A 27,066-nucleotide genomic window follows, 5' to 3' on the forward strand; every position below is an offset into this window, starting at 1 on the left:
TCTGTACTCGGTATACTTGGAGTTGATAAACGTCCAAGATCTCACAGAGTATTTAATGCCGAATCGTGTGTTTTTTTCTACAAGTTGTTGATGCTGTAAAGACATTTTGATTGATGTTCAAATAAGTACTTTGGTTGGATAGAGAGAGAGATGGTATGAAACCGTAATCAGTATCGCATGTGGAAATGCTCTGTACAAACAGTTGCATCAGCCAATGTAGAACACAACGTGTATCATAAGTGTCCTTCCAGCTCACTGAGCGCAGGGAGAAGGCATCCCCACGCCATCATGCCTGTGCCCCGCCCTCCTCAACTCAAAAGGCACTCCCATCTCCTCGACTTTCAGGAAACCCAAATTGAAGAAGAAACGAAACCGAAACATTTGAAAGCCGCCTCTCCCCCGCTCCGCCATGGCAGAGCCGCTCATCACCCTGAAGAAGACCCGCCTTTGCTGTCAAGTCTGCGGCGAGCTTTTTAGGAACCCCGCGACTCTCTCTTGCGGGCACAGCTTCTGCACGCAGTGCATCCTCGGCAGCCTGGATAGGGACGAGAGGAAGCAGCGCGCATGCGCCTGTCCTGAATGCGGCCACAGGTTCCCCAGCAGGCCGCAGCCGATCAAGAACACAACTCTAGCCGACTTGTTGAGGGACATGGAGAGGCGCGACGGGAAGAGGAAACACCCGGGGGCCTCCACGCAGGAGACCGCGAGCTGTGTCGTGACAGGAACTTCCTCTGGAAGCAACCTGTGCGTGAGGCACAGCCGCCCTCTGGATATTTACTGCTGCACCGACGAGCAGATCTTATGCGCGCTGTGTGCTTCAGCCGAGCACATGGGACACACGATTGGGAAAGTGAGAGAAGAAAGGAGAAGAAGACAGGTACGCGTAACAAACGGAACCACAAGAATAGGGCCTTTCCTGACGGGTTGCCACACTATTTTTTGAACTGATTATATGTGTGGGGTCAAAGGTCACTGTGACCTCTCAAAACACGTTATTTTGCCATAACTCACTAAGTGTGACAACATTTCACACACATGGATAATTGGATGAAGTGATGGCATTTTATATCCTTAAGGTCAAAGGTCAACCTCACAGTGACAGCTATTTCCTGTTCGTTATTTAATGCCACAATAACTCTGGAACAAAAGATGAAAATGTGATAATATATATTTTGGTTTTATAATAAAGGTTAATGAAATGAGAGTACATTCAATTGTGAAACTTATTTATCATGGCTGTCTTAGTTTTACATGGACTTAAATACTGTAATACAATTGTACTGTCATTTGTGTAGCATTTGTTTTTCTTTTTAAAAGTTTATTGTATATTGTGTAGCATTAATACAATGTTTCATAAAGAAATGGCTACCAAACTATATTAAACTTCCAACTGACACAACAATTATGCCATATTGACCCGGCTTCTCATACTGACTCGGGTAATACCAGGTTCATAAAACTAAACAAGTAATGTGTGTTTCTGTCCGACACACACTGAAGAAGGAGCTGAGGATCATACAAACAAAATCCAAGCAGATTCTCCAGGAACAAGAAAATAAATGTACAAACATAGGGAAGACTCTCAAACGGATTCAGGTGAGGAGAACATGTGACTGCCTCATACTGTATCCCAGAGTACACATGGCACTCCTCAGCACTCACACTTGTGTATAAAACAGGAGGAGGCGAGAGAGACACAGGACTACTGTGAAAGCGTCTTGGCCGGCATCATTGACTCAATCCAGAGACATCACATGTCAGTGAGGGAGCTGATCAGAGGACACGAGGAGCAGGCAGCCGCTCAGGCCGAGATCTCCCGACAGACCCTGCAGGGGGAGATGGAGGAAATGAGGAAGAGAGATGCTGAGTTGGATCGTCTGGCACAAACTGACAGCGATGCTCGTTTCTTGCAGGTACTTTGATCACAATTGCGTTGATGTGACTTGAATCTGTATAAAAGATGATGCCCTAATTCTTTGTCTTCTCCAATCCTCTCTTCGCAGGGCTGGCTGTCAATGCAGCACCTCTGTGAGAATGACCATCTCCATCCTTTGCAGGAGGACTCAGAGAATCCTCTTCTCCCCTTTGAGATCACAAAGAGAGCCGTCGGTCAGCTCGGGGAGCAACTGGAGGAATTTTGCGACAGAAGATTTGCCTCAATCTGTCAAACGGGTATGTATCTTTGTTGATGTGGAAATCTTTAACCTTCAATCTTATTTAATATGCACACAGTAGTTCTATATTTCATGGCTTTTATTGACTTTCTATTCTATGTAGCTGACAGTGGAGAGCAGCAGGAATCAGAAGAAGAGTCGGAGGAGGACGACATGCAGGAAAGATGTGAAGCCAGTAACACGCAGTCCCATGGTCTGGTCTTCAAATTGCTAGTCTAAAGTTATTATTATTATTAATATTAATGTTTAGTATTATTATTACTTTTTTAATAATTATTTTAATTTCAGAGGAAGGTTTTAATCTTTGGATTAAAACATATTTCCCACCATGTGAAACACAGCCATTTGTGAAGTCATTAAAATTGTCCCGAGAGATGAAATTCCTAAACCCCAAAATTGTGTGCAGATATTCTCCTATCAGGAAAAGAGCTCACCGTGTTTCAACATATCTTTTTTTAGTGGAGGCATGTGTGGATCCTGCTGTAAATTACATTACATTCACATTTTATAAACAATATTTGTCAGTGCTGTGAGCAACACACATTAAATCCCATTCCCCTTAATGTTATCGGGATGGAGGAATATGTAAGACGGATATCTCAAAACCTGGGAAAGAAAAAAATATAACCATGAGCTAAATTCCACTTTTTTTTCTTTCTTTTTTTTAAAATTTGTCTGAACTGAACCTTTAAGGTTCAAAGCTTTTATTGTGAGAGACGTTTTAGATGGGTATTATTAATGAAATAAAAAAAGACTCACTGGCATAGCGTACTGGGATACACCGTGAATGGAGCCCTCGTTAGTGTGATTAGTAGCACCTGTGCTTTTCCTGCGACAAGCCGAGAGTCTGTCAGCAGTGACGCTTCATGCTGCTCTTACATGTCTGGCAGGTCTCTCTAGGACCAGCAGGACTGAACCCAACGTGGAGCCTAAAACCAGAGCAGAGTTCCTGCAGTGTGAGTCTGTCTTCCGATTATCAACACTTTGAACCACATACCTGAACAACAACAACAACAACAACAACTCCCATTTAGGTTTAAAAGTAGCTAAGTACATGAGTACAACTACTGGATACCTGTGCCTTACTTGTGTTTGTAGTTTATATTACCTTACACTTTAACTCTACTACATTCTAGAAGGAAATGTTGTACTTTTCACATCACTACATTTATGACAGATGTAGTCACTTTTCAGTTTCAGTTTTTACTTTAAAAAAAAGACGCAACATATTATTAAAATTACTTGTAATCCTTCATAAAAGTGATTTTACAGTATTAATCAGAATAAATATTCATGACTCAAAGAGGTAAACAATACATAAAATCACAAATAAAAAAATCTATACATTAATGCAGCAGAACATAAATCTTTTCATCTCCCCTCTCAGATCTTGTTGAGCTTTAAGTTGGGAACCACTAACTTTATATGAAATTCAAATGAGCTCCACTTCCACCAGCTGCAACAGCAACTTGTTCCTTGCGCATTGATTAGTATTAGCATTAGTGGTAATAATCTAATAATACCATAATAATTTAATAGTCACAGGGAAAATTTTTCTGCAGATCTCCTCATACATCTGTATTTTTACTTAAGTAGTCAGAAGTTTTACTTACTAAGCTAAAGGATCTGGATACTTGCTCCACTACTGTATGTAGACCGCGTCAACCACGACTGTGTTCCCACGGTGCTAATTTTATATTGGCGTTTGTCGTCTTCACCTCAGATGCCTGTGACCTCAGCCTGGACCCCACCACAGCTCACAAGAACCTGGAGATTTCTGCAGGAGACAAAGAAGTGAGGTGGAGCGCTCTCGAGAGGAAGAGCCCGGCTGGTCATTGCCCACAAAGGTTCCTCCAACAAAAGCAGGTGCTGTGCAGGGAGGGCCTGCAGGCCGAGCGCTGCTACTATGAGATCGAGGTGGAAGGAGACAAGGTGGAGATCGCCCTCGCCTACAAAGGAATAGACAGAAAGTCTTTCAGCCGACGGTCAGCTTTTGGGGCAAATGCCAATTCCTGGAGTCTTGATCGCTCCGCCAATTACTCTGTGAGCCACAAAGATGTTGGCGTCCCGCTCACAGCATGCCCCAGTCAACGCAGGCTCGGCGTTTATTTGAACTTCACGGAAGGAACTCTTTCGTTCTACGAGGTGGCAGACAGAATGAAGTTTCTTTACAAGGTTGAAGCTGAATTTTCAGAGCCTCTGTATCCGGGCTTCTGGCTCGGAGTGGGCTGTTGCATCAGGATCTGTGATTTGAGACTGGACGCACTGTGACCGATGCCGGAGGTTTGTAGAAAGGGCCGGTTTGAAGGTTGGTTGTCTTCATAAGGGATTTCCCAACATCAAGTAGTCACAGAATAGTCTGCATTACTCGGCAAAAAAAAGATTATTAATTTAAACTAAATCTCAGTTTTATGGGGGGCATAAAATTAGATATCTCAGTCTAGTAACTCTGTAGACTTGGAAATCACAGTCTTAAAGTTTAGTCCTTGAACAATCGGCTTTTTCTCGACATTCATGTTGTACATCATACTTTTTAAAACTTGAAGTCTGCCTGCTGCTTAAAATGTCAATGCTTTAATAAGTATATTTAAAACTATTATACACAGAAGCTACATGTGCAGGTGTTTTTAATCTGAAAATAGTTCGCGGCAACATGGGTAACTAATTATCTGTATTTATTTAATTATTTTTCATTTGCAATAACAACTATAAAGAAGGTAGGTCGTAGACATGTATACAGTAGAACGTGTTGTGAAACAAACATGCTAGCAGCTAAATGCTAATGTCAGCATCCTCACTCGCTTACAATGACAAAGCAAATATACTAATGTTAAGCAGGGAAAATGTTTATTATCTTAATTTAACTAATTAGATTGATGTTACATTCCTAATGTAGACTTAAATGGCATTTACATTTTTTTTCAAACATGTAAAAGAAATCCGACAGCAGTGTATCCACTCTTTATTATTAATACTTTTGGTTCACTTTTTACAATAATTGTCAGTATGATACAATCATAATATGACGTGAGGTGGGAGAGAGAGAAGCTGTGTGGGGTTTTCACCTTAAAGATAAAGCCCCGCTAGTTCAATTATCAGACCAACTCCAATGACCACAGATGAGACTGGAGCTCGTAGTTTTACTCGTCACAAGGAGAGTTGAGCTGTGGCTCCGCACGTCTCCAAAACACTGGCTCAATTCTCCCCCGACAGTCCTTTTATTGAAACAAGTAGTTACACAAAACAGGATGAGCTTTACGACCCGGAGTCCTGTGTGGGTGAGTTATGTGGGGAGACCTGAAACAAAACCTTGTTCCTGTGTCTGCTCATCAACCAGATGTGACCCTGGAACCTTTTGCTCTCAGGGTGACCGGTATAGAATAAACAACACAGCAATAATATGATTGACATATTAATCTTATTCTAATAATTACAGCCCCGGGGAGTAAACAACAATTCATAGGGCGTACATTCTTTAATATAAACTGAAAACACTTGCTCTAAAACCTAACAAGCTGTAAAGAGACATTTATAAACATGTACAGCTGGTGCTTAAAACGTGTGCTCAGTAAGGCCCTGCACCCACAGGTAAAAGAAGGAATCTACACACATACACATTTATATAATTCACACTTGCACTCAGACACATTTATTATACTTCCGCACACACACTTCAGCACTTGTAAGGAAAATGTGTAACATTCCTTTGGCTGTAAGGGACCGCTCCTAATCATTGCTATTATCTGACACTAATGTGTCAATCTTAAATACTCTGTAGTGTAATAAGTTGATATTGCTTTTATACTATGACAACAAAACAAACCCTAACTTCTTTTGCAGTCCGAGTGGGAAAAAAAGGTGCATCAATCACATTCATTATTACTTCATATTTCATTTACTGCTAAAAGTTACTTTTTTAGACAATGATATACTTCACGTGGATAAAATGTATCTTGATTACACAAGATTAGTTACAGACTTGAACAACAGAGAGATCTCTGCATGACAGTCAGCAGGAAGTAGCTGGCTCACACGGACGAAAACAAGGAGAGATAAAACAAGACATGCTTGAAGGAACACATGTCGCCTTAAGGGGGCAACACACGTGACCGCTTTGAGTTCTGGATGCCGTGTGATTGCATCCAGAGTTAAGACATGAGCAGGATCAGTTGCATCTAATCAATATTAACACTGATACATTCAGCTAACTTAAAGACCGCTGCAGTGTGTTTGTGTCTGAGAGGCTATTGCCTGTTTATGAACTGCCCAAATATGCGAAACCTAAAAACGCTAATTTAGGCTTTTAAAATGACGACAATAAATCTTTGTTGTTCATCACATCTACAATGCAAATATACAGGAATATAAATATAGTCCATTTAATCCTTAATGCCATGGCTTTGAATATTGTGATAAATAAATAAATCAAGGTATCCTCTTCCATGTAACAGGAACTTGAGTGCTCAGTGTGAACTGGTTGAAAGTTTTGCACAACTATTTGCTACCAGAGTATAAATAATGCATCAGTTCAACCAGGAGTCAAAGGTGTTCGTCACAAAGGAGCCGTCGTGGTATATGTCTCTTTCAAGAACACCCAGTGAGGTCTGTTATTCCACACAGGTACAGAACGGGTGCGTTGTGTGTGTGCATTAACGTGTTTGTGCATGTATACAGTTTTCCAAGGTGTTTCTAAGCTATTTGATACATCATTTGGATTTTTGTTCTTTCAGTTAATAAATGTTTTGCTCCATTGATGATTTTCCTATTTCATAATTATAATAGTTTGTGCTCTGAAATAAATATATTTTGCTTAATCTTTGTATGGGACATATTACAGGCAGCAATTATTGTAATTTGACGTGTCTTCAAAACAATACGCCAACAATTAGGGTGAGTAATTCACTTGTGCTCCATAATTGTGTGAAATCTCTTTGGTGCTTTTGTAGCCGAGTAAATCAACTTTTGTTTCAAACGCTGTGCTTCAAAATCTGTGCTTTGCGTGGCTGAATGGTAACGAGTGCCTCGTCTTTCAGTCTCTTGTGCTTAAAACACGTGTTCAACACGATGACGCAGATCCTTTCTGTTTTGTCTTCAACATAAATATGTAGATTTGGTGGAGACACTGAAATGAATTTGGACTTTTACATGTTATAATGTGCGTGTTACAGATGATGAAATCCTTTTAACCTCTATCATATTTCTATACTGCATACCACCGTTTACAATACTGACGACACATAGAGGGACATGGGAAAGGGACATACGTGGATGTCTTTAGAGCAGCCTTAAGAATAGTTTACATGTCACAGAGCCCTGCAAACAGATCAACGCGATGAAACCTGCTTTCTAGCTCAAACATCAGAATAGAGGTGCTTGTGTGGACGTCAGTACTGACTGGAATCACTGCAACAGACTTCATAGGAAATAAGTTATATGACTACTTGGCTAGGGACAGTTTTGTGGCGTGAGTCGGGCAGTGGGGGGGTTCTTGGCTCTGCAGTGACCACCGGTGAAGACTTTCTGGCTGGACGGTGCGCTGTGCTACAGGACTGGGTGACGGTTGTTTGGACAGTAGTCAGGAGTCAGACTCTGGGGTGGTCGGTGTGGTCGGTGTGGTGGGGCTGATGGCAGCGTTCTGGTAGCTCGTACCGTAGCAGACGTTTGGAGACAGTGAGTTGGTGTCCAGGGGTTTGGTGCCTCCTGGAGTCAGGAAGGCCTTGCGTTCTGGTGCTGATGCTGGTGCCTCACCGGGCTTGGCGCCGAGAATGAATCTGGACTCGCCCTGTTCCTCCAGGTTGGATATGTCCTTCATCATGGTTTTACGGTAGGAGACAGACAGCTTGTTGGAGCCGTCTGACATTAGGTTGAAGCGACGGACGATGTAGACAACAGGAAGAGGAAGCATGGCCACGAAGATAAGAGCGAAGCACATGACCAGCGCCCAGGGGGGATAGCTCTCGAAGCGTTCCTGGGCCTGCAGACACAAACACAGACGGTCTAGTAAATAATTAATATCCAAAGATTTTCTTTCTCTAAATGAAGGGGAGCAAACGAATGAATATATAAGCCTTCTAATTCCCACCAAAATATAATCTTTTTTTTTTTTTGTGAAATGGAGAATCCAGGTGACATTCATGGTTCCCAGAGGATGAATCTATCTGACTTTGGTTCACCCAATGATTCAACTGAAGACTAAAGAGACACTGAAAAGGAAGCAAGGGTCTGGTGGGGCAGGGTAGATGCTGATGACATCACACCTCTGCATGACACCATCCAGCAGTGGAGACTTTCGTTCAAAGTCCTGCATCCCGACTCGCCACCAGAAGACCAAAAACATTGTGCTCTTAACTGCACCCTGATACAAGCAGAGAAGCAAGGAGTAGCAGTGGCTGGTGAATGGACACCAGAGCTGCAGATTGTATGCACTCGTTGACACCGCAGCTCCACATCACAGTGTTGGTCCAGAGTGGAGGCAAAGAGAAGAACAGTGGAGAAAGCAGGGGTCGAGGCTACGGACTGGGTGCCCACACAAAATAAACACTCGTATTACTTCACATCTGAGAACATGTACAGAACTGCACACACATCGGAGGTCCAGTTAGTCCCAGAGACACATGCTTAGACACATGGCAGAGAGAACACTGACAACATGCTTATCTTATTTCCAGACACTTTGTGGACTAAAGGGTGAACTGATGTGTGACTGACTCCGATGGCTCCCGTTGAGATAGAATTAAACCCGCGTACGATTCCATTTTAATCGTCATCAGCATCCCTTAAGGATGAAACAGACTGAATTTCTAAAACCATAGAATGGCTGTTATAGGCAGGTGTACTGGAGAGGACGAGAGCTCCCTGGAATACACCAATTAATCCGGTTCCTAAACCTGGAAAATGGGCCTTGATTTGGGGCCAATAAGTAAAGTTGTAACCTGTTCTTTAACAATTATGCCGACTCATTATGACATTCCTAACCCAAGCACATTGATGACGCTGTGGGTCCAGACAAGACATGGTTCTCCTGCATTCATTTGGCAGATGCATTTTTTAATTATTTTTCTTTTTTCTTCTAGATGTTGACTGTTCATTAAGAGTATTATTATTGAAAAGCACGGATTTAGGAATTCCGTCCTATTTAAAAAGGGGGAGGGAAGCACATGACAATCTATGTTGACGCCAGAGTACCCAGAGGAGGGCCAGACGAGTACAGACCAATATATCAGATAACAGTAGGTTTAGAATCAGGGACCCCGACGGGAACCATTAGAAAATTGAAAAAATGTTGTGCACAAATATATAGTGCACACGCACACACTCAAGGTATAGAGTACCAAGACAGATCAGGTCTGACAATGGAACACATTTCAACAACAAACACTTGGCAGAAGTTGAACGAGCACTGGGCATAACCCACAAGTTTGGGTCGGTATATCATCCTCAGTCTCAGGGGCTAGTCGAAAGAGCCAATCAGACGATAAAGAGGAAGATAGCAAAAATGTGCGATGGCACCAAGATTACATGAGTGGAGGCGTTACCACTGGCATTGATGTCGATGAGAACATCACCAGGTGGGGATACGCATTTGAGACCGCATGAGTTGTTAACCGGCAGGAGAATGCCGGGCCACCCCGAGATGGAGGTCATATGCCATCTCTGGATGTTACAGAAAATTGAAATGAGTGAATATATGGCTGCACTAATATCTCTTATCAAAGATCTCTCCAACCAGGTTGTTCGTGCCCAGGCGATTGATCCGGAAGGAAAAGAGACAAAGGTAAAGGTAGGAGACTAGGTCAGAGTTCGAGTTCACAAAAGAAAGTGGCCTGAACCCAGGTGGACTGGACCGTACAAAGTGAAGGAGGTTACGTCACACTCGGTCCAGGTCAGAGGCAAGGCGGGTGCGAAGTGGCATCACCTGACACATTGTGCCCCAGCTCCAAGTCCATTAAGGACATTGAACGAAGTAAGAACTGATTTGGAAAAATGCCAAGAACAAACAGAGTCTTCGGACAATGTTTCGGAAAAGCCGAAACTTGGGTAAACAGGCGGGTGGAAAATAGAGTCCCCTTCAAAATCTTCAGATGTGATAACATACGTGGATTTGACCAACTTCACTGCTAACGACCAATTAGAAATGGAAACAGGTTTCAATGGAGACCAAAACCTCTGGTTACCACAACTTAGATATACCGCTAGAACTCAAAATGTATCAAGCTGCTTAGCATGCGCTGCTGCCCGCCCCAGATTGACCACTGCCCCATTTCCAATCAACCCTGTTAATGATATTGTCGGGTTTGAATGCATGATGAGATTGTTTTCGCCCCAACCAGGGGTCATAATTAACTGTAAAACTCTGCATCTTGTTCCCTGTAGTTTCTCCCACAAAGCCTCCCATGGGAGTCCTGTCCTACCCAGGTCCCTTACAGTCCGCCTGATTGAAACTGCCATAGAGAAAAAAGATGCCCTGCATGGCCAACAGATGTCCCTGTTAGGACCATGCAGTGTTCCTGATTGTGCATTTATTGAACCATATGAGGGACTAACAGAAGATGTAAAGGGGGAGGGTTTGATCAATGACACTTTTGAAAAGAAAGAAGATTAAAAGCCCAGTTATAGAATAACACTAAATGTTAGAGTTCACACCATTAAGGTGTGAAAAGGGGGATTTGTTAAGAATATAAAAATACATACATAGTACCCCATGTCCCTCACGTTGCATTAAGGCCCCGAAGCACCAAACCTTGTGTCCTTCTATGGCATTAGGGCTCTGACCAGAGAGAACAGCACATACTCATGCTCACCCACATGTTTTGGAACATACTGACACTGCTGGATAAGAAGCACAGATACTGTAGGTACAAACACTTCTTGACCTCGGCCAGAAGATGACACATCCACACAGGCTCTGACCTCACCCTGACCGCTCAGTCGTAGAATTGAGATTTAATAAGAGCCGTACCTATCACCGTCAAAGAATTTGTTTACGAAAGCAACAGATAGTTTCAATGCCTTTTAGTTTATATTATATTAAAGAAACTGCACAGCTCCTGCTTTAGATGGATAACAACATACACACACACACTGATTATGATGATGGCGAGAAGATCGTGAGCCAAGAGGGTGGGACCACCCTGAGCTCCATCAGAAGGTGTTCAAAGTCTAAACCAGGAACACCTCCATCTGTTTTAACCAACCAGTGCTGCTGTCGTGAGCCCAGAGGGTGGGACCACCCTGAGCTCCAACGATGAGACGGACAAACATTAAACCGAGTGACGTCTCCATCTATATTAAGGGGGTCGTCCTGCAACCCCAAGGTTGTCGGTTCGATCCCGGCTCTCCCCATTAGTTGTTGCAAGTCGAAGTGTCCTTGAGCAAGGCACTGAACCCCCAGTTGCTTCCCAGGCACATCACTGCAGCCCACTGCTCCTTAATAACTAAGGATGGGTTAAATGCAGAGAACTAATTTCCCCTTGGGGATTAATGAAGTATATATCTTATCTTATCTCATGTTCATTTTTAGATAGACAGCCATGACATTTAATAGATACATCTATGTCCCTTTCAAGATTCATTCTAATAACTTTAGTGATCACCTCAGTTATCATCTGGCACCGTTGTCAGATCACAATTGAATTTATTCTAATTAAAATCACATTTCCATCAATCTCAGCTGTTCTTTCTGTGACAATAAGTTCAGCTTCACTGTTGCTAGACACATACTTGTCAATAAGACTTTTATACTAATTCCGTAGGACAAAAAGGATATACAAAAAATGCAAACAAGATGTTGAAGTTGAAAAATAAAAATTTCATAGAATAAAAAAAAAAATCTAGATTAAAACAGAAAAGAAACCTTAAACAACAGGAAAGGCACACACACACACACACACACACATAAACAAACAGACTGACCAGCTCTTGGACCCAGGCATTGTATCCCGGGGGACTGATGGCCATCTCTATGACAGTGGATGCGATGAGCACAATGAGACACAGAGGGGAGACGTACTTCCACAAGTAGAAATAGATTATACACGGTCGAAAACCCAACATGTCCTCCAGATCCTGCATGAACCTGATGGAGAAAGAACAAAAACATCCCGAGTAAGTCCTTTTGTACAATTCTATACGTATTTATTAATCCTTCAGTACGTTTTATTTCATTTTTGACACACACACAAACACCACAGCCAGTTGTACCTTTTTGTGCCATAAAACCAAGCGACAGACAGATTCTCCATGATGACCACGACTGTGAGAGGCAGTCCGGCAGAGTAATCATCAAACATTGTGACAAAGTAGTTCCCTGAGCGTTGAACGAACAACAGGCCACAGAAGAAGGCCACAATGCAGCAACACACTGAAACAAACCCATAGAAGAAGAAACGGATTAGCACTCCATCAGAGGAAAGTAAACGGAAAATAAAATAGTTAATATTCTGTGTTTTGCATTCAGTGTACTCTGAGGAATAATACCAAGCCTAATGCAGATGTGCTTTAATGCAGTACTGAGTAAGGACATTAAACTCCTAACAGCACACGTGGTCCTGTCAGTGAGGCAGGTCTACCTGTGAAAAGCTCCTTCTGGACCTTGTAGGTGTCGAGGACAGGTGTGGTGATGCCGGTCATGGTGCCGATCATGCTGCCCAGACCGAGGTTGATGAGCATGAAGAAGAACATTACTGACCAGAACGGAGACGCCGGGAAATGGGTCATGGCCTCTGTGAAGGCGATGAAGGCCAGGCCGGTGCCCTGGACAGACTGCAGAGAGACGGTCAGAGGACTGAAATCAAGTCACAGACCGACAGGTGGAAGAAGAGTCGGCTGTAGCGGCGCCGTGACGAATACTTGCCTTGTTGAGCTCGTCCTCCAGGAGACAAGGCTCCAGACCGAGCTGGGCGAAGCCGCTCTCTCTCACCGTCTTGATGACGCCATATATCTCAGCGTAGTCTGATGTGGACAGATGGGAGAGGTTCACATGTGGAGGGATGAGATCGTGGCTCAGGACGTCAGAGGTGAGGTACTCCAGGATCTTCTCTGCATTGCTACAGAGAGAAAACAAACATCATCCACAGATACCAAGCACACCTGAATGGTCACATTAAATACAGTCAAGGGCTGGACTCTATATAATAATAACTTTATTTAGTGTGAATCTTTAAAAAAAAGAAGTAACAAAGTGCTTTACAATAAAGTAAATAATGAAATAAAACAAAAGTAATTCAGATCCAGGAGTTAAGACGGACAAGGTAATGTAATTTAATTAAAAGTCTTAATAAGAGATTTAAAGGAAGATGTTGAGTTTTGGTGACAGACAGGTTGGGGAATACTGCATGAATAATGAATTGGATTTATGTGTTCACATTAAGAGTGTGTGTGCAGTATATAAAGCCTGCTTCGACCTGAGTACAACAATGATAATATAATAAGTACATATTAGAGCACAATGTTTATATTACACAACTATATTTGACATGTGCAGAAAGGATTTCCTTGACTAATTTACTGTCATAATGATGTTTTTAATTAATAGTGGTGTGTTGTGAAAATTCAGACGACAATATTTTGTTAATCTTCAGTATACAACAGGAAATACATCATTTCATGTGAACAAACAAGCGCCTAAGGTGGTCAAGCTTTGTTTTTGTCCTCTTATTTTAAATTCCGCAGGTGTTGAACTTACTCTACGACACACTTTTCATTCATGATGTTGGCCTTGAAGCCCAGCACGGCGAACACGACCAGTGTGGCCAGAATGGAAGTGAGGAAGTTGATGACAGAGACGAGCACTGCGTCAAAATGACAGTTGTTATCGATCTTATTGTAACTGGAGAAGGCTATGACTCCTCCAAAGCCCAGACCCAGGGCGAAGAACACCTGGGTGGCCGCCTCCCTCCACACCTGCGGCTCCAGCATCTTCTCCAACTGTGAGAGGTCGATAGAGAGAGAGTCCGATTTATGAGCATCGGTCAGGGTGGTTGATTAAAAATACTGCGAGGAAGAAAGTCTCACCTTGGGAGTGAACATGTGAGCGATGCCATCCACTGAGCCCTTCAGCATCAGAACTCGGACCAGAAAACAGAACAGCACCACGTAGGGGAAAAGAGAGCTGAAGTACATCACCTGGGAAAGAGGAACATAGCAATATACGTTCAGGTCAGGGTGGTCTCCGTCATGTTTTCTGTCATCACGTCAAACATTTCTGCCACTACCTTCCCAGAGGAGGCAATTCCTTTGATGACGGCGAGGCAGACGATGATCCAGGCCACCAGCAGTGACAAGGTCATTTTCACGTTGAGACCGCCGCTCTCTGCGATGCTGCTGGTGGTGTTGAGAGTCTGACGGTACCAGAAGTAGGTCGTGGCCGAGCTTTTCTCACACTCTGGCTCCACAACTGTTTGATTGGCAGACAGAGGGAGATGGAGCTTCAGTCTGGGTGTTAATGAGTATGAAGGAAGAGAAATGGGGTGTGAAGATACAGCTGGGAGGCTTCAGGTATCTTGGAGAGGGCAGAGGGAGAAATATGAGTGTTTGCTCGAGTCAATATCTCAATTCCCGGCTGGTTTACACCTCTCGGACGTCCGGGAGCTAAACAAGGTCATCTGTGTGTGTCACGACGCTATTAGAGTGGACCCAAAAGCACGATTCAGACAGGAGTAACAAAGAATACTGTCTTTGGTTGGAAACAGGCTGGGTCAAAAGCGGGAGATCAGTCGAAGAAGCAAACAAGTCCAAAAAGGGGCGGGGCAGAGAATCAGAGGTCAGGGCAGGCAGGCAGGGTCAGAACAGGCAGGTCAGGAATATACTCTAATAACGCTGGAGAACTTGGCACGAAAACACAAGACAATCTGGCAGAGGACAAGTGGAAGTGAGGGAGCTAAATAGTGAGGGACTAATGAGGGGATGGGCTGCAGGTGAGAAGGGCGTGAGGACCAGGTGAAGGGAATGAGGGACTAACGAGGTGATCAGAGGCAGGTGAGGGGAGTTGGATTGACGAGATGGTGTGACAGGATGAAAACAACTATTACAAAAAGGAAGGCGTGGAGCTAAACTGTTACAGTGTGCTTAGCATGCAAAGCCTGAACTTGCAATTCACAACACTTGAGCTCTTTTAAAGGACACACAGTACATTCTTACCTCGGGGAAATGATAGTATTATTTATACTGTGGGAGTTTAGAGTTAACAGTGTTGCATTTCTACAATAAATACTGCAGGATGGCGCAGATTCAGACACAAAACCCACATAAAAACAGGTTCAGGAAAAGCTCTTTTCAGATGTATGACCATCTACATCAGAGGAAATGTATCGGCCTCTGCTAAATTGATAACTGTCTTGTTCCATCACGATGCGTTGTGACACACTAGATACAGTAAAAGGAAAGCACACACAGAGTGTCTCCCTGTGTTTTTGCCAGCAGCCTCACAGACTCACACACACTGAGACTTTCTCGGCTGTTATGTTATTACCGCCTCTCATTTCACTGCACTGCACTGCACTGCACTCATTTCTCATTTCACTGCACACCCTGTGTGTGTATGTGACAAATAAAACATCTTGAATCATCTTGAACTCCGGAGGGTTTTGATCTGTATTATATCCGTGAAGTCGTGATAGAAAGTTGTAAGGACGTTAACGTAATTTGTCTGATCTGCTTGCTGCAGGTTTGTCGAAAGGCTGCAAATGTAATCCCAGAGCTTGTATCAAGGTGGCCCGTTGAGAAATAATTATGAGAAGAACCATGTAGATACTTTTAAAAGATTGACTATAAATATGACACAACATAATCCTGAACATTTTCAAACTCTTGTTATTAAACAGCAAAGCAATCATGTTTTGTAATGGCATCTGACAGGAGGATTGGGAACAAAAAACACAAACTGGTCAGTATTATATTTCTCATGTCTAGGAAGAATAAACCCAGTGGTTCCCTCGAGACCTTTTCTGCATCTATAGCTAACATGCTGGGCATTAGATTTCCTGAACCTTTAAATAATTACATTGACCTCATCTACACTTTGGTCCAAACTTAAATATCTCAACATTTATTCGATGGATTGCCTTAGAACATTTATGGTACCCAGATGAGAAATCCCAATGACTTTGGTGATCCTTTAAATTTAGTTCTCGTGCCACTAAAAGGTTGACTTTTTAATTGTTTTTGTTAAATATCTTCTGCAAAACTAACAACATTCCAATCAGCCTCAGCTGCACTTTGTGTTACCAAATGTGAGCATGCTAACACACTAAACTAATATATTAATTATTATACTCGCTAAACATCAGCCTGTTAGCATGCAGAGATTAGCATTTAGCTCATGGCACTGCAGTGTTGAAGGGCAGCATCGGACCGCTGCTAGCACGGCTTGTTTTGTCTAATTGGGTTTGTTATATTTAATTAATTATAAAGCAATTATTTGCTTTATACAAACCACTTTATAGTAAATTGCCTCTGTGTTTCAAATATGCGACACACTAACTTTCATTGTCTCTTAGTATTTGGTATTTTCTGTCACTCACAGGTAAGTGTCCCGTTCCTTCTGATGGGACATTCGCTCCATGGAAGAGGATACTGGAAGGACTGGAAGAAATAAAAGATGCTCCAGCCGATGATCACATTATAGTAGAGACCCACAAAGCCACACACCTGGATAGACAGACAGAAGGACAGACAGACAGTTTAAGGTCTCAATTTCCTTACTTCCACTAAACTGTATAATACACTGTGAGAAAAATATGCAAATGAGGCAGCATGCTTCTGTTCCATGTTGCTGTCAATCTCCAGAGCAGTCTTGCCAGCCAGGACATTCACAAGCTAAATAAGGCTGAGGAAAGCATGAATAATTGAAGTGGCCATTTTCAACACTCGTCTTCTGCGAGATATTTATAGCTACTTCTGCGTCAGACATGGAACTCTAACCAACGGCTACCTTTCACTCTCAAGTGCATCAATACCTCCCATAAACCCAAGAAGGCCTGAGGCAGTGTGAAGGTTGTTGTGGTGACTCCAGATGTTCCTAGAACTGTATCCTGTTCACTGATGGATCAGTGTCATGGTTGTTACATGTTATTCACATGCTAGACACAAACCATACGTCAATGAGACAACAGGCAAACTAATATTATAAATAAACCACAGACAGAGTTGCTGGTTTTTACTTATACTGGTGCACATTCAGCAGATGGGCTTCTTTTTTTTGAACTGCTGGCATTCCTCCCTGATTCGGGTCAGACGACATCCACTTATTCTCCCCAAGTAAGTGTTATCCACTGCATGTTTTAGGCTTACTGCTGTAGAGATCATAGATGATTATGAATATGGAAATGAGTGCCTTTCTCCCCCCTCACTATTAGACTGGACATCCCTATACCGCCCAGACTGGGACAGATGTAGTTCCAGACCCCGATGCTCCCACGCCGGATCATCTGACCCACAGCCAGCTCCAAGAAGAAGAGTGGGATGCCGATGAGGAGGAGGAGGATGAAGTAGGGAACCAGATAGGCACCTGAAACACAGGGAGGTACATTGCATTTGGCATTTAAAGGCAAAAGTATCAGTTTGTAAAAAACTAAAATAAGGACACATGTCTCTGAGAGAGACAACGGGAAGTAGACGAATACTGTTGGTTGGTAAACCAACACCGTACTTAATTTGAATGACTTTAGTTGTTGTTGTATTTGTCTGATAACTGTGTAGTATATAGTACTGTAAAGTATATTTATCATTAAAATAAACAATAAATAAACAAACAAAACACATGTATTAATGAACAGAAATTGAGTGGAGTTTTGCTCAAAGATGTATTCATTTACTTTGAATATCATATACTTCACAAAAAGGCTAAACACTTTTCACAGTGTACCAGACTGCTGTAGAATTTCCTGCACCTCTAATAGAGATCAGTTCTTTCCTTGTTTGCTCGTTACCGCACATCAGTCTGTGGCGCTGATGTATTATTAGACTGCTATTTGTTGCCCTCATTTACATGACAGGACCAACATGTTCAATACAAAGCAATCCAATACGACAGAACATCACAAACCAGTTTTTGCAGAAAGAAATTAATCATGTTGATTGGTTATCCTATGAAGGATGTTGTAATAAATGGGCCAAAACATATACATATACTGATATAATCCTTAAACAGTTGAGTATAGACGTTACTGTTTTAATACCAGGGAGATTTATACAGTAATTCAACTATTTTGCATCAGTTAATCTTCAAAATGTGATGCATTGAGATATATAACTCCTTCCACACATTTCATTTTAATTTAGATGGAAGTCTAAATGTGTTTCTCTGCAGCTTAATCCAGAGCGGCATAATCAGGATGCAACTGTGTTCCATGTGAAGGATGATTCTTCATCCGGGACTTGTAGGAGGAAAACAAGTACTTCTACTAATACATCAAAAGTGGGACACACATGTGGTATTTGGTGGGGTAATGAGGCAGAAAGAGAAGAGAGGAGGCAACATGCGAAATCAAGAAGGCTGAAATAGAGAGAATCGTGAGGTTGAATGCAGTCAGGAGTTTTGGCCTTTGCCAGGATTTTAAAATCCACTCCATTACAGATTAATATAAGGATGTGACAATGGAGGGAGAAATGAGAGAGGGTGTTAATGGGAGAAGATAAATACATGATGATGTACCATAAATGAGAGACAGGCCCACACAGCGCTAACTGGCTGCCAGACACACAATAACTGAGTGAAAAATGGCCGTTCATCAGGCATCTTAACCTGACTGGACTGGGACTCCAGTGTCAGTAAATCTTCCCTATAAGCAATAAATCTTGTGAATGAGAGCTGCATGTAGTTTGTGAGGGTAACTGTAACACAGCCGAGCGGATAAACAACAAGCTGAGCAGATGCTGACCTACATATATGTTGGCCTGAAAGATTTATTTCTCTAGATTGATATCTATCTATCTATCTCTCTCTTTGAAATGGACGTGTGCAGTAAATGTATTTGTTACAGGAGCAGCCCCACAATGTTGGTGAAAGTATGAGAAAGCATCCAAAATGTTTTACCAACATAGAAACTCTGTATTACAACAGTATATCTCACTCAAAGATATTTGATATTTTTGCACAGCTTTTGTATCAAAGGCTGCAAAGTGACATTAATACATATAAGACGACTACCAAAGTGAACTTATATTACTTTAATATACATGTATATATACACATATATATATATTTATTCATTTATCTTATTTAAAACATGTACACCTTTTTTCTTCTTCTTCCCAGTGAAGGGGTGACAGCGAGTAACAGTCACTCGTACTCAGTGTCACTTGGTGGGGGAAACCACCGCTGGCACGGGGAGACGTCTCTCCGTAGCCCTCCGGAGATCATCCGGGTCCGATGCGCGGCCACGCCTCGAACCCCAACCTCCCGAGGGACTGCTCGGCTAGCGTTACCACTAGCGCACCGTGTCAGCCAGCAAGACCATGTTCGCACCCCCGAAGGGGTGCTGGAGAATGCTGGAGCCTAGTGGAAATCACTTCTATATATAGACTCTGGTTCGGTGCTCCGTGACGTCACTTGCGACGTCACAGCACACAATCAAAGCTCAGACATACGTCACTGACGTCATGGAATTCTCAGGCTAGAAACCGCTAGCTAAACGGCGCTAGCCTTAAATGTCTTCTCTTGAACTACTACACACTTAATAACTATCAAAATATAGCACCGCCAAAGCGAGCGAACATACAATTAATATATAGATGGCGCTTGTGGACGTTTCTCACCTGTAAACACCAAGACAGATTCGCATTCATAGCTGCGTCACTGTCTGTGTTACGCTGGTCTAACTTGTTTGTTTAAGACAATAATTACGGCGCCGGTCATGGCAAAACCCGCTACCGCCACCTATTGGCGAACACGAGTATCGCCGCAGGTGAGTTTTTAATGAACACAAAGCGTTTAAAATGATAATAACAAGAAAATAAGGATGATGGGGGCAAGGTACGAACACAATACAATAACAATTCTGACAACAATATTTGCCACATATACGTTTATATATATATATATATGTAAAACCCAGGAAGTGGGAGTAGACATTGTGACGTCAAAAATTGACTTGCAACCAGAAATGAAGCTAAACCGAACACTGAATTTTATAGGCCACATAAACTGACAACACCCTATATGGTGAACGTTGTGAGATAAAAACTAGAATACAACTAGGCCAACACCTCTGTGGAAGCGACCTGTCAATCACAAGGTAGCCACGCACTAAACACTAAAGCATCCTCTGCTCTATCTTCTATGGGATCATAATTTACTAAATGAACATCAGTTTGTATTGAAGAAGACTTGAAACCAGTGACCATAAACTTCTGTTTCCTGAGGTAATAATCAAGTGAGAAATTCTCCTTTTTCAACCAGATGAGCCGCCCCCTGATGGCCATTTGAAAGAAGTAAGTTTAAGGTGCTTCCCCATTGGCTTCACTTGTCATACCCGGAGGTTTCCGCGTGGTAAAACTACTTAAATCCGTCCTGCTTAGCACAGTCATACTGACAATGATGATGCTACCATGCTGAAGTGTAGCAGGTGTATTCTTCAGATTAGTGTGCTGACATTTGCCAATTGGCTCTAAACTAAACGTACCGCTGAGGCTGGTGGGAATGTTCTTAATGTTGCAGGTGTTTGGTCATGAGGTTTGGTGTTTGGTGTTTGGTCATATTGGACAAATTAATACTTCGGACAAAAAGTCAACGGATCACAGTTATTGCAAATTATCCTGAATATCTGCAACACTTGTTATTTGAAATCAAGACTCACATCAGTTACGCGTTCCACCTCGTGAAAAACATGCTTAAAGATGCTATGTTTCCAACCTTTATGTGATGATACTCTTCTATATTCTGAAATTTATGGATTTAGTAGAGTTCAAAACAGCACAAATTCTGTACAAAGCTAAACATAATTTACTTCCTGGCAATATTTAAAAGATTTTTAGAGATAGAGAAGGAGAGTATGAACTAAGAGGGAGATGGAATTTCAAGCAGCAAATTGTTCATACAACTCTAAAAAGCATGTCTGTGGGGTGAAACAGTGGAATATTTTAACTGATGACATCAAAGAAAGTAGAAATCTGGTGATATTCAAGAAAAAATGTAAAGACATGACTCTGGAGAAGTGCAGGCGTATCAGCATTGATGAAGCATCATAAGTAACGGTTAATGGGGACAAGTTTTTTGTTTTGTTTCTTGTTTTATGTAAATATGTATGTGTGTGTATTTATGTGTATGTGTGTGTGTGTATATGTATATATGTGTGTGTGTGAATATATATGCATGTGTATGTATGTATATGTATGTACATGTGTATATGTATATATGTAGGTATATGTATATGGTTCTCTGAAATAAGTTTTTTCGTGAAATTATAGGTTAGGGCACTTATAAGCTTGATAGCTTCAGCCTTGACCCTTTCGGTCAGCCACTTTCTTCTTTTGTTGAATTTTGATTTTTGTATATTTTGCTGATCAAAATAAACTAAACTAAACTAAATATTCTAAATATTAATATACCAAAGTCAAAATTTGAGTCCATATGTATATTTTCAGTGTCCCTGGCTGGAGACACTATTAGCGACACTATTCGTCATATTGTCTTTTTTTGTTACTATCACAAACGGTTGTTTAAGTTGGGATGAATTTACTGATACAAAAACCTCTAAAAGAGTTAATTAACTCTGTAAAATGTGAACTTCACTGACAGTAAATGTGATGACTGTGAATGAGCAGCACTGCAGCACGGACTGATTCAAGTAACTTACCTCCTCCGTTCTTCTGGCACAGGTAAGGGAAGCGCCACACGTTCCCCAGGCCCACGGAGAAGCCCACCTGAGCCAGGATGTACTGCAGTTTGCTGTTCCAGACGGGGCGACCATCGTTTTCTGGCACCTCTATCTGCGGGACCTTTTTCCCGGCAACCCCTCCAACGTTCAGGGAGCTGTTCTTGTAGTCGAGCGTCTCCTCGTGTGCGAGCAGATCGGCCACCGACTCTGTGACGTGCTCATGGCTCTGCTGACGCTGCATCACCTTGCTGTTCTTAGGCATCAGGGAGGCTGAGGGTCGGGAGGGGAGTGGGGTGGTGAGAGAAAGAGAGAGAGAGAGTCGGTTGGGAACAGAAGGAGGTGAGACGGACAGAGAGTGGAGAAGAGATGGACGAATGAATAGCTGTAAGGTATGGTACGCTGAGCACTGACAGCTGGATCTTTGGTCTGGGCCTCAGTCCTGCATCAGGAAGACAGAAAGGTCAATAATTAATGTCATATTCTTATATCATCGGACTAAAATCCGATAACTAGTCTCCATTTCAAATAAATGATGTGTGTGCCCTTGTCAAGGCTCATTTAATGTACTGTAATTTTAAGCTTCCTTTTCCTGGCTGGGATCCTGAAATAACACTTCACACAGTCACTGACACAATTATTCCTCCATTTCGTGCTTGGTTAGGCTCCCAAATGGATTGTAACACCTGGTTATGCCTCTCCTGAGCCATGAAGGATGTCAATATAAAGACAGGAGACCATTCGTCACACTTGTGTCTTAACTTCTTTTTTTACACCATAGCTTTTTGTTTCTCACAAAATGTTTTTGGTTAAAAAAAACAGAAAAAACACTGCAAATTCTTCTATTTAATTTCCCTGTTCTGCAAAGCTTAACTTTAGTGCTTTCCCCTGTAATTCCCCTAATCCCCTGGAGCCTGGCTGCATCATCCAGCCTCACCCCTCTTACAGGGAGTGTTGGTTTAACCCAAACGAAATGGAGGAAGTGAACGTGATGCTCTGGCGTCTGGATGAAGCAGATGCGTCATGTGATCTCTTGATCCACATCACAAGTCCCTGTTCAGGTTCATTACTTATTGAGTGGGTCATTTCTCCATTATAAAAATATGCCATCCACTGATATGCAAAACTGCAACGCTTCGGTTGATAAACATTGTTTCACAAACAGAGGAAAAGATAAATAAAACAACTGACTATGAATACAGAAGTCAACATTTTTTTTACATCATCAAATAATTGAGGCGCTGTCAAAGCAGAGAGGACATGTACGACTCAGGAAACTGGGGATACATGAAGATGCTGCTCCACCTCGAGTGTGACACAACAGCACTGATGCACACAAGCCTTCATCAGCCTTCATCTTTTTACATCAGCCTCCAACAAACTCTGTAACCACCAGCAGATTTTCCACAAGAAACATAAACTTCACACAAACACTCTCAGGACTCCTCGAAGTAACACAAATTGATAAAAACACACCGGGAATTCCTTATGCCGTGCTCAGAATGTGCATTTTGTTTACTTGTCACTGCATTTTCATCCCACACCAGATATCCTACTCTGTGCATATCAAGATGAGCCTGTGATGCAATAATCCATGTCCATTCACAAGTCTTCATAATCCTGTGTGCATTAACCGAAAAGCTCCCGGCACTGCCTCTCCATCTTGCTATTCAATCCCATCCTAAAGCATACAAGACACGTAATATCAATCAGAGGCCGCGTCATCCAGCCAACGTTGAGAGATGAAAACACCCAGTGCATAATCCGCCTGGAAACGCCCGCCAACACACAGTTTACATGGCTCAGCAGACACGAAGAGTCTGACTGTGGAATCATTTCATACCACAGTAAAGACGTGTTTTTTCATGGCCGAAGGAAACAAATCTCTGGGTGTGCTTGCGATGTTCTACGTCAAACGAAGATCTATAGTACAGAGTTAAAAGCTGAGGAATTGTATTCCCCATAAATACATAGATTTCTGTATATTCTTTTGCATTCTTCCGAACAAGGGGAAGGTCCCATGTGATGTACAACTTCTCTAAATAACTTGGACTCATGTTTATTCTGTCAAAATATCACATCAACACCAGAGGGTGCAAAGCAGAGTGGTTTTCTGTACAACAATAATATGGTTACATTTAGGAAATACTGTCTTATGTACAACACATCGGTTTGTCATGTGCGTACGCAGCTATCTTCTGCTGTGACTCCATGTTCTTGGACATGATACTCTAACAATAGATGTATCCAGACCAGAGTTAGAACTATAACAACTATTTCTATTGTCGAGCGATCTGCAGATTATTTTCGCAATTCATGAAATAAAATGTCTGTCACAAATTCCTAAAGCCATAATTGATGTCTTCAAATTGCTTGTTTAGGCAAACTTACAGTAGAAAAAAACTAAATATTGTGTCATGTGACAAAGTAAAGCTGTGTTTCACTGCAGACAAGTTGGATTTTATATAAATGAGGTTTAAACACTTCCAGTAAAAAAATATAACACAAAACAAACAGGATAAAAAACGGCATCAGCTTCAATCCTGTTGAAACTTCCATATTATCTATTAATCGACTATTGATTGATACCAGCCCCCACAGTTAGTGGTTAACCAGCTGTTTCACACTGAGCATTATTAAACATCTGAAACATTTAACAACCAACTCATTCATATTATATAACACATTAGGTCTCACACTCACAGTGTTAAGAAATAAATGGCATGGACCTTTTTTTTTTTAAAGATATTGAGTTGTATTTTTATTTTTTCCATAAACACCTTTTAACAGTAAAATATAGTTGAGCCAAGAAGCTGCATGTTGAGGATGCTCTCACTTCTGAACACTCATGTCAGCAAGTGACACATCTGGTGCTGATGCTGAACGCAGTGTTTTCATCTCAGATTTGTACTGCTCATCACGAGTCATGGGACGACTTTTAAACACGCGTAATCAAGGTCAAAGGCGATATTCAGTGACCTTTGTTTACAATTCACCACATTTCGACCACGATGCAAATTATAATCTCCACGAATTTCACATGGCTCAAAACAATCTTCGTTTAAGACGTAAAACAAAGCGATTGAAACTGTTTTCCAGCCGTCGGTGAACTTACTTTATTTCAATGCAGGTGCAACACCTACAACGAGAGAAGTGCGGAGGGATATGTTAGGACACATTCATTTCTCACCGTGAGTCTTTTGCAGCCGTCAACAATATCCAAGGATTATTATGAACGCAGAAAATGAGTAGAGAGAAGCATGAATACATCCGCCGGGCAGCACGTGTGTGTCAGTGTGGTGCCGACCGAGCGGGACTGGTGGCGGATGGAGGATCACGTGGTGCTCTGCCCACAATTAAAACGCAAGGTGGAGAGTCCGGCACGCGCCGTGACGCACAAAGTGCTGTTCATCAACAATGACACATGAGCACCTGCTCCTCACTTGATGTGCGAGACTTCCACCCATCACAGTGTGCAATGGGGAGGCGCTGAGAGAGAAAAGAGGGACTTGTCAAGGTTATCCACTCCTATACCTGAGGAAGCGATGGTCCGACGGAGATTTCGTCATTTCAATTAACACACAATTCAAGCCATTTAACAGTATGTCAGGATACAGAAAATAAATCAGAGGGTACCAAAGTATAGTTTTGGTTAGCATTGACAAAACACAGTTGTATCCTAAAACCTAAAACAGTGAGGCTGTAAGATAAACACACAAGCAAGCAATTTGCCACTGCTCAACAATGAATAAGCATTAATAATAAATAACTATATGAACAATAAATGAATAAAAGGGAAGAGGGAGAACATGATATTGTGCACTTGAGGAAGAGAAGATGTGTAACCAGTGATGTAAGACATAGTCCTAAACTTATATAAGATTAAATAAAATCGAACTCACATGCATTATGCCGCCAAATTAGCCTGACATTGTTTATTTACGAGCTGTGTATTTGCTCAGTCTTTTTGAAAGCAGGACAACCTGTTCTCTTCAGTTTTCAACATGGCGACAGCTGAGCTCACGATGCTAACAGCGGTGCAAACATCAGCAACAGAGCCCTGTTGTGTGAGCAGTTCAGAGGCCAACGTGAGCCAATGGGACCGGCTCACATGTGCTAACATGCAATAATAAACACGACTGTGAACAATGCACAGTCATTATAATGACTTAACATTCAGACACATATATGCTCTGAATATATTATACAACTTGTTTGCGTTATAGTGTAAATAGAGCTAGCTAATATAGTTATCATTCGTGTGTAAAACAATTACAGTAAAAGATATGCACCCACAAATTGACTTTGTAAAAGAGCAAAAGAGGCCCCTGTCAGTGTGAATAGTTAAATCTATATGATTGCATCAGATTTCACATGATTTGACGATATTGCATGTGCTGTATGTAAAAGCAGCCTCATCTCAAACAGCTGTCAAATATATGGAGTATAAGAGGAAAGAAGAACATGGACAGAGTCAAGTAAAGTGCAAATACCTCAACATGTTACTTTTTTTTGGGACAGATATCCACTCTCTAAGAGAAAACACATTTAATTATCTTCATAGAATCTGTAATTTACAGCTTTATCTCCCTGATCAAACGTAGGACTTGCACTAGGTGGTCGTTCTCTATCAGACATTGGACATGTGACACGACTGCAGCAGACACAGTCACCCAGGAGACCATAAATCATGCACCATCCGCCAGAATATTCTTCAACACCACCGAGATCTGGGCGGAAGATATTGTCGACGGGCCATTTTTCAACCCTGACCCATACGATTTTATTTTGTTCTACGTTCAAACATGTCTTCCTAAAATATGTTTGTTCTCACTTGCTTCTACATATTCCTCTTCATTTGCATCAAATCAAATTAATGTATCAATATGGACGTTGTTCTCAGTGATGATATGGAACATAGAAGAGTAAACATGTGGAATCAAGAGGCTTTATGGGAACAAAAGCCTGTTAGATGAATACGCATTCACACAGATTCAACTGACTACATATAAGACATGACCTCTACAGTACTTTTGGACCACATAGTCCCATCTCATTTTCTCTGTATCTAGGCCTGGCAG

General features: G+C 41.9%; 2 protein-coding genes across 3 annotated transcripts; one reads left to right on the forward strand and one right to left on the reverse strand.

The window, feature by feature from the left end:
• Positions 1–359: 359 nt before the first annotated feature.
• On the forward strand, positions 360–6,926 carry LOC130208682 (tripartite motif-containing protein 16-like). Its single transcript, XM_056437939.1, has 7 exons — positions 360–877; positions 1,501–1,596; positions 1,680–1,913; positions 2,004–2,172; positions 2,278–2,367; positions 3,065–3,130; positions 3,898–6,926. Exons 1-7 carry the CDS (start codon positions 410–412, stop codon positions 4,443–4,445), a joined length of 1,671 nt encoding a protein of 556 aa, XP_056293914.1. The 5' UTR covers positions 360–409; the 3' UTR covers positions 4,446–6,926.
• On the reverse strand, positions 5,160–25,244 carry LOC130208680 (sodium-dependent neutral amino acid transporter SLC6A17-like). 2 transcript variants are annotated; one of them, XM_056437938.1, is made up of 12 exons: positions 25,176–25,244; positions 21,968–22,258; positions 17,522–17,679; positions 16,694–16,820; positions 14,387–14,568; positions 14,187–14,297; positions 13,858–14,099; positions 13,027–13,219; positions 12,743–12,935; positions 12,375–12,534; positions 12,087–12,249; positions 5,160–8,148 (listed from the first exon to the last, which is right to left on the reverse strand). In XM_056437938.1, exons 2-12 carry the CDS (start codon positions 22,248–22,250, stop codon positions 7,750–7,752), a joined length of 2,211 nt encoding a protein of 736 aa, XP_056293913.1. In that variant the 5' UTR covers positions 22,251–22,258; positions 25,176–25,244; the 3' UTR covers positions 5,160–7,749. The 2 variants fall into 2 exon arrangements, with proteins under 2 accessions (XP_056293913.1, XP_056293912.1); XM_056437937.1 differs by lacking the exon at positions 25,176–25,244 and having other exon boundaries at positions 21,968–22,332.
• Positions 25,245–27,066: the final 1,822 nt, after the last annotated feature.

Source organism: Pseudoliparis swirei, chromosome 18, assembly GCF_029220125.1.
Source record: "Pseudoliparis swirei isolate HS2019 ecotype Mariana Trench chromosome 18, NWPU_hadal_v1, whole genome shotgun sequence".
Taxonomy (NCBI): Eukaryota; Metazoa; Chordata; class Actinopteri; order Perciformes; family Liparidae; genus Pseudoliparis; species Pseudoliparis swirei.

Bases quoted from the DNA above. Each gene is read 5' to 3' on its own strand.
- LOC130208682 (XM_056437939.1), top strand. From the start codon at position 410: ATGGCAGAGCCGCTCATCACCCTGAAGAAGACCCGCCTTTGCTGTCAA. The intron at 1,914-2,003 runs GTACTTTGATCA...CTCTCTTCGCAG, and splicing joins GCGATGCTCGTTTCTTGCAG to GGCTGGCTGTCAATGCAGCA. The intron at 3,131-3,897 runs GTGAGTCTGTCT...TCTTCACCTCAG, and splicing joins CAGAGCAGAGTTCCTGCAGT to ATGCCTGTGACCTCAGCCTG.
- LOC130208680 (XM_056437938.1), bottom strand. From the start codon at position 22,250: ATGCCTAAGAACAGCAAGGTGATGCAGCGTCAGCAGAGCCATGAGCAC. The intron at 14,569-16,693 runs GTGAGTGACAGA...CCAATCAAACAG, and splicing joins AAGGAACGGGACACTTACCT to TTGTGGAGCCAGAGTGTGAG. The intron at 12,936-13,026 runs GCAAGTATTCGT...GTCTCTCTGCAG, and splicing joins TGGAGGACGAGCTCAACAAG to TCTGTCCAGGGCACCGGCCT.